Source organism: Phytophthora parasitica, assembly GCF_000247585.1.
Source record: "Phytophthora parasitica INRA-310 unplaced genomic scaffold supercont2.14, whole genome shotgun sequence".
NCBI lineage: Eukaryota > Oomycota > Peronosporomycetes > Peronosporales > Peronosporaceae > Phytophthora > Phytophthora nicotianae.
This window is the reverse complement of record NW_008649000.1, coordinates 594,935-601,204: the sequence shown is the minus strand read 5'-3', so window position 1 is coordinate 601,204 and position 6,270 is coordinate 594,935. Positions and strand designations below refer to the sequence as shown.

Sequence of the window (6,270 nt, the reverse complement as noted above, 5' to 3'; positions counted from 1 at the left end):
ACGGCTTTTGAAAAACTCATTCAGGTAGTGAGCCAATTTCTGACATCATAACTAGCTAACCGGTAATTTTACAACATAAAAGGGCTTTTGCGCGCTGAGTACATGTAAATTCCGATGTGAGTACTATTAAATATGAGTTTTATCGTTCGTGTTCTTGACCACTGGAGAGCGTGCCTTGCGCAGTCGAGTTCATTGTTCAAACCTGCAAGATAGCGTAGCGGTTTGAAAGGTTTGTGCACAACAGGGAATAAATATTCCTATATTTCTAAGCTATTGTAAAGGGCCGGTCTCTAAGGATTAATGAACTGCTCTGAACCCTAACCCACAGGCTGTGGCATCTCCCTCCACTCGCTTATGCGGTGCTGCTGTTGATGCGTGCGATTATTCAGTGGATGTCTACCAAAAATATATTAAGTACCTTACATATCTGCAGCAGATAAACCGCTCGATATGCCGGCATAAACTTTATTTAGACGATAAAATCGTCTCAATAAACAGGTGTCTTTCCGATCATATGCCGTGTACCCACATTAAACGTTATGCTACAAATTTGTATTGTTTATGCTGATCGTCACTCTTCTGCAACGACCGTTACTCTGTAGTGACATATATCTTCTTTTTTTTTGCGACTTTACGAGGAAGCGCTCAGTCTACAATCTGCATCTGGAGGTGACAGGTGAGTGCTATACAAACTTTAAATTGCTTTTAGTGTGTATTTTAACAAACACTTGTATTTGCAGCCATGGTTCATCTTGGGCATTCCGCACTGCACTGGAAGCTTCGGTGCATTCAAGATTCGTCGGGCAGCGAGGACGAAAACGTCCCGCCCAACGTTTCACGTTTGTAGAGCGCCGAGAGCAAGACCTCTACGCAAAAGAGCTGCGACGGCAAGAGCGGTGACTACAAGAGCTGCGGCGACAAGAACTGGGACGACACGTCTTGTACTGGAACCACCACGCCTCCGTGGATGTCGCCGGGCTTCACGGATTACGGCTACTCCAGGAGCAATACGAACCCGCCATCGCCATCGCCATCGCCATCACCGCCTCACTCGCCGTCTTCAGCGGCGACAGTGCTTTTACCTTCGCGTCGGCCTCTGGAGGTGGCCAGTCCGACGACTTCAGCGCCTGTGATGCAGGAGACAACTCCACGGCCGTCACCGCTGGTGGGTACTCGCACGAAAGCCCTGCAGAGCTGTCGATCTCGCCGCGAGGGTGCGGCTCCTTATTCTCGACCCCGTCTCTTTCACGACCAGAAAGGACACTCGGTCACTAACCCGAGTGGTTGCATTCGGGCTGCGAACGTGGAGCCTACAGGTCCAAGGCTACGATCGGGTCGAACCGCGGACATGCTCGTTCCTGTGCTCTGGCCCCAGGAAGTTGCTTACTTGCGAGAGCAGTACAACCCAATGGCGGAGGTGGTTCCTGCGGTTCTTCATTTTGGCTCGTGCAACTGCCATGACGCGTGCCGTTTCGACACCTGCCGCAATGCCCTCATGAACGTGTACTGCAACATGAACTGTTGCCCGTACGAGGGCATGTGCGGCAATGGCCTTCAGAAGTCTAACAAGGTGTAGTTGGCTCGCAATCTACGGACGTCTTCGTTGGGAGTGGCTGCGGTTGAAGGCATCGAAGCGGGAGAAAAATTGTGCGTTCTTCTACGAGGATCTCGGCGCAGGGAGCTACAAGTGCAAGGAGTGCTGTATCCCGAGAAAGCAGCAGATCAGCAGCGGTTATTTCAACTTGATGTCTCACATCGCTACCAAGCACCCGCACTAGGAGGAGACGTGCGCAGCGGCTACTGGTGGTGGCGGGCTCGAGAGTTTTGGCTTCGTGTCGCAGGAGATGAACTATCGCTTCCAGTGGTTGCAATGGATCGTCGAGCGCAATCTGCCCATCACTGAGGTAGACAACGAGCTCACACTCTCGATGAGCAAATGGCCGCCCGTTTTTTCCAAGACCTTGAAGAAATGCATGCACACAGTGGCAAAGGACGTGGGGGCAGCCATCGAACACGAGATAGGCACCTCCTTTGCTCTGATGTTCGATTGCTGGTCTCACGGATCAGTACAATACGTCGGACTATACGATGTATACGAGATGATGGGGACCCGGCGTGAGCGACTACTATCCTGTCTCTTCTGGACGGCAGCCAAACAGCTGAAGATGATGAAGGCCGTGCTTCGCATCTACAACAAGACTACCGACATGGTAACTTTTATTGTGGGTGACAACTGCAACACCAACCAGAAGATCGCCACACTTCTCGGCGTTCCTCTGGTTGGCTGCGCCAGCCACAGGTTCAACCTGGTTATCAACCCCTTCCACGCTGAGTACGAAGCCGAGCTTGCCACCATCAACGACTTGATGATCCAGTTACGTCACTGCAACAATGCAGCTAGACTTGGAGAGCTCACGGACTTGCAACCTGTCAAAAGGAATGCAACCCGCTGGTCATCGACTTACGCAATGGTCGACCGTTATGTTCGCATTCGTGATGCTATTCGACAGGTTGAGGCTGCGGAGGATTATGTACCAAGTGGTGTTTCCCACAAAAAAATGGTCACTCTGCTTGCCGAACTTGAAAAACACGACACTGTGTGCACAGCCCTTCAGCATGAGCGCACCACGCTTGCTGATGTGCGACTTTTGTTCGCCAAGGTGATTGCATACTACCCGATAATGGCGGATCACCTTCGTGCTTCGGCTAAGATTGTACATTCTCCTACCTTCGAGTCTGCTCTCGTGAAGATCGGCAACGGGGACACGTTGGCGACCACCGAAGCCCGCGCAGTCAAGTCCTTCGAGGTGGCCAACGACGCCGAGGGAGATGGAGAACGTGGAGGACCGGGTGCCAAGGGGAAGAAGAAGCTACGTTGTGACTCCGCGCACGCCATTTTGCACGATGGCAAGAAGCGCCGCGTACCAAGACTCGCTACTCGGCGCTGGCGAGACTGGTGCCACCGACCTCGAACACGGTCGAGTGACTGTTCTCGACGTGCAAGTTGAGCATGACGCCGTAACACAATTGCATGCTGCCGGCGAACTTCGAGATGATCGCCTTCTTGCGCGTCAATCGCAAAATGTGGAACGCGTCGACTCTCATTGAAAAGGAAGAGTAGGTAGGCGGTACGATCATTGCTGACTGCAATATATTGTTATTGGCCCAGTTATTGATTATTGGCTTTGTATGCTATTGCAGTTATTACTACTGCTAGTCACTTGTCCCCAATTCTGGATGTTACTTTATTGTCCGAGGCCTGCGCCGAGGACAGGAGATTACAGCGGACTACTGCGATGGCTTATGGTTCATGTGCCGCTGCAGGAGCGCTAGTTGCCGTCATGGTGACATCCAGGACAGCAGCGATCCTTAGCGACGTCGTCAACGAGCGAGGTGAAGACGTCGAAGGCTTCAAGTTGAAGGACAGCACCAGGATTTCGAAGGCTAACATGTTTAGGTATCAATTTGGTTCGTTTGTATGATTTTCAATATACTCGTTGTTTAAGTTTTTTTTTGTATTGAAGTTAGAGATGTTTGAAGTGTAAAATATTTTTGCGAAAGGTCGCTGTTTGCTCGAGAACTGTCCATTTCCACACCAACCGTTCCGGTATCGGCTTGAACTTCGTGATAAGGATTCACTGCTGACTTTCGTGCGACGACAAGCGCGAGGTTTTTGCGCCTTCGGCCTAGGCGCCAAATCCAAGAAGGTCTGTATTTGACTAAATGCGGAGATCTGTTGTTGGCCCAAGGTGACAGCGGTTTCGAGGTGTGGTGGATTGACTCGCCTGGACTCTCATTTTTTTCCTTTTGTTGCGACCAGCCTCCTTCACAAGACCTCAAGCCTTCAAGCAACTCTCACCGCATGGGCAAAAACAAAGGCAGTTCAAACTACAAGATGGCGGATGTAAACCGCCTTTTGGACTTGGTGGAATCGTACTTGCCGCTTGGAAAGGACGAGTGGGAACGCTTGGCCAGCAAATTCAACGCTACCCGTCCGCGTAGCTGGGCCGAACGGGGCTTTGACAGCCTCCACCGAAAGTACAAAGCTCTCTACAGTACTCGTAAGCCGACTGGGAAAGCCAACATCCCACCCCATATCGAGCAAACGAAGGAGCTGAAGAGGGCCGTGGACGAGAAGGTCAACGTCGTCGAGATGGACGACTGTGCTGGCGTAGACTCTGATGAAGACCCGGACGAGGAGAATGACGAGGAAGAAGAACGCCGCATCGAGCCTGACTTCAGCTTCGACCACGAGCCGGACGGCTCACTCTTTCATGATCGAGGCGGCGATGGAGGTGCCGTCGATGGCGGAGTCGATGCATCGAACAGCGCGTCTTTCGCCATCTTCACCGGTACTGAAGCTTTGGCAGTTGATGTTGAAAACCGACCCCCCCCCCCTCCCAGGGTGATGAGGCTGCGCGTATCAACACGCAAACCGTCTTCGACGTTCGGGTGGGTGTGGACGGCCTGAAAGCCGAAGAAGACCCGATTCACCAGCGTCTCAAAGTCGAAAACCGTGAAGCCCAAGTCTGGACAGCGAGTCGGCAACCGAGACGAGACTGGAACACGCACATCCACCACGTTGCAATCTTCATCCAACTGCCTTGAAGGAGCTGACTTGCGCTCATTCCGGTCCAGCCTCGAAGCGAAGCGATCCTTAGAGGACGTTGATCTGGAGTGCGCTGAGGCAAGCTTTGCCAAATCGAAATGCGTGAGAGCCTTGAATGCAACGGATACTCTCCGACAGAAGGTGGCTTCGATCCAGAACGCTTCCACCAACAGGAGAGGTGGGGGGGGGCTATGATGAAAATGATGCTAATCCTCCGTGAGGAGACAAAAGCGGGGGCACCCGAGCCGATGAAGAACCACGCCGCCGCGACGAACTTGTCGCTCGTGATGAGCGCTATAAATCCGAGAAGAAGGAAGCGGAAGAGCATCGTCGCCAGGAAAGTCTTGAGAGAGAAGAACGCGTTCCCGTGACAGGGAGGACGCCTGCGCACGCACCCAAGAGCTGGCGGTGCTTATCTGAGCCTTGATGAAGGTGCGGCTGATCAACTCGGTCGAGCAGGGGAATGCAGTGTCCGAGACCACGTTCACACGTGGGTCTGGACAGAGCTTCGGATCAAGAAGTTTGACTCGGAACCCAGAGAGGTATCCGAGTCGTTCCAGGAACCTGGACAATTATGGCGACTCCAGATAATACAACCATCAGCGGCGAAGCAGATGGTCCCAGTCACAAACACTGCATGTAACCAGCCATTATACATGGCGTTTTGGAGATCTGCGTTCGACGGTTGCTTTACCTGAAAGTACAAATAGCAAATGTTAGATAACATCGTAACCAAACGTCTTGGCCATCACAAATACTTACACGGAGATTTTTTTCCGTCAATGAAGCCGAACGTGTGCTTCAACAGCGGGTCTCTGGTCTCCACAAGGCGCGCCAACTTCACTTGTTGTGCGGGCGACGACCACGCAATACGAGCTGGGCCGTACCCAACCAACATTTCTGCCAAAGCCTTCTCGGCAATTTTTAGTGCCCGGAATAAATTGCTGGGAGGGACTCCGAACAGCATGACCAACGTGCTGTTATCCATGGACCCGGTGTAATAGCAGAGGACTAGAGTACTTGATGTAGATATTGAAGCTTCGGTGGACGACCACGCGATGACGGATGAGGGATGTCGTAGAAGTGCGCAAAACGGTGAAGTAGGCGGGAGAATGAAGCTCTGCATTATTGGTATAACGGCAGCAGCTTCGATAACGTTAAGAAAAAGGGAATTGTTTCTCACCGTGTCAGACTCGTTGCATTTATGAAGTTTTTGTCGACGAGAGCGTTGCTCATGCAGAGCAGAAGAGTAGTTGTAGTGTCCTCGCCGTCTTTCATATGTGCTGAAAATCCTCAAAACACCTAATGAGCCAATGAGCCGGAAAGAAAACAAAAGGAAGGTTCAACAGCGCAAAGTATCCGGGTTGAAATGACGGGTACATTAACAATCATAGTAACTTTTACAAGCTGGGACAGTTTGAACAGGACAAACACTGTTGTCTTAATGTATTTGTGGTAGACGCCAAATTCGATAAGTTGACTTATATCTTTTTTAAATCCGCCTTGCAGATACGGATGAATATCACCAATTCTCCGACCTTACTAGGTTTTAGTATGAACATTAATAACCCGTCATCAATTTTATTTTGTAAGATAACCAATCATACGAATTTACAGAATCCTGTCGACCAATCATAACGAGAAGGGTTAGGGTGGTCAAC

General features: G+C 51.1%; 3 protein-coding genes across 3 annotated transcripts; 2 read left to right on the top strand and 1 right to left on the bottom strand.

The window, feature by feature from the left end:
• Positions 1–742: 742 nt before the first annotated feature.
• Positions 743–3,008, top strand: PPTG_22261 (hypothetical protein; the record flags this gene model as incomplete). Its single annotated transcript, XM_008902844.1, has 3 exons — positions 743–783; positions 850–1,570; positions 1,779–3,008. 3 exons carry the CDS (start codon positions 743–745, stop codon positions 3,006–3,008), a joined length of 1,992 nt encoding a protein of 663 aa, XP_008901092.1.
• A 23-nt stretch (positions 3,009–3,031) lies between these two features.
• PPTG_22260 (hypothetical protein) lies at positions 3,032–4,471 on the top strand (the record flags this gene model as incomplete). Its single annotated transcript, XM_008902843.1, has 3 exons — positions 3,032–3,117; positions 3,218–3,476; positions 3,821–4,471. 3 exons carry the CDS (start codon positions 3,032–3,034, stop codon positions 4,469–4,471), a joined length of 996 nt encoding a protein of 331 aa, XP_008901091.1.
• A 788-nt stretch (positions 4,472–5,259) lies between these two features.
• PPTG_08544 (hypothetical protein) lies at positions 5,260–5,735 on the bottom strand (the record flags this gene model as incomplete). The annotated part of the gene is made up of 2 exons (XM_008902663.1): positions 5,260–5,303; positions 5,372–5,735. 2 exons carry the CDS (start codon positions 5,733–5,735, stop codon positions 5,260–5,262), a joined length of 408 nt encoding a protein of 135 aa, XP_008900911.1.
• Positions 5,736–6,270: the final 535 nt, after the last annotated feature.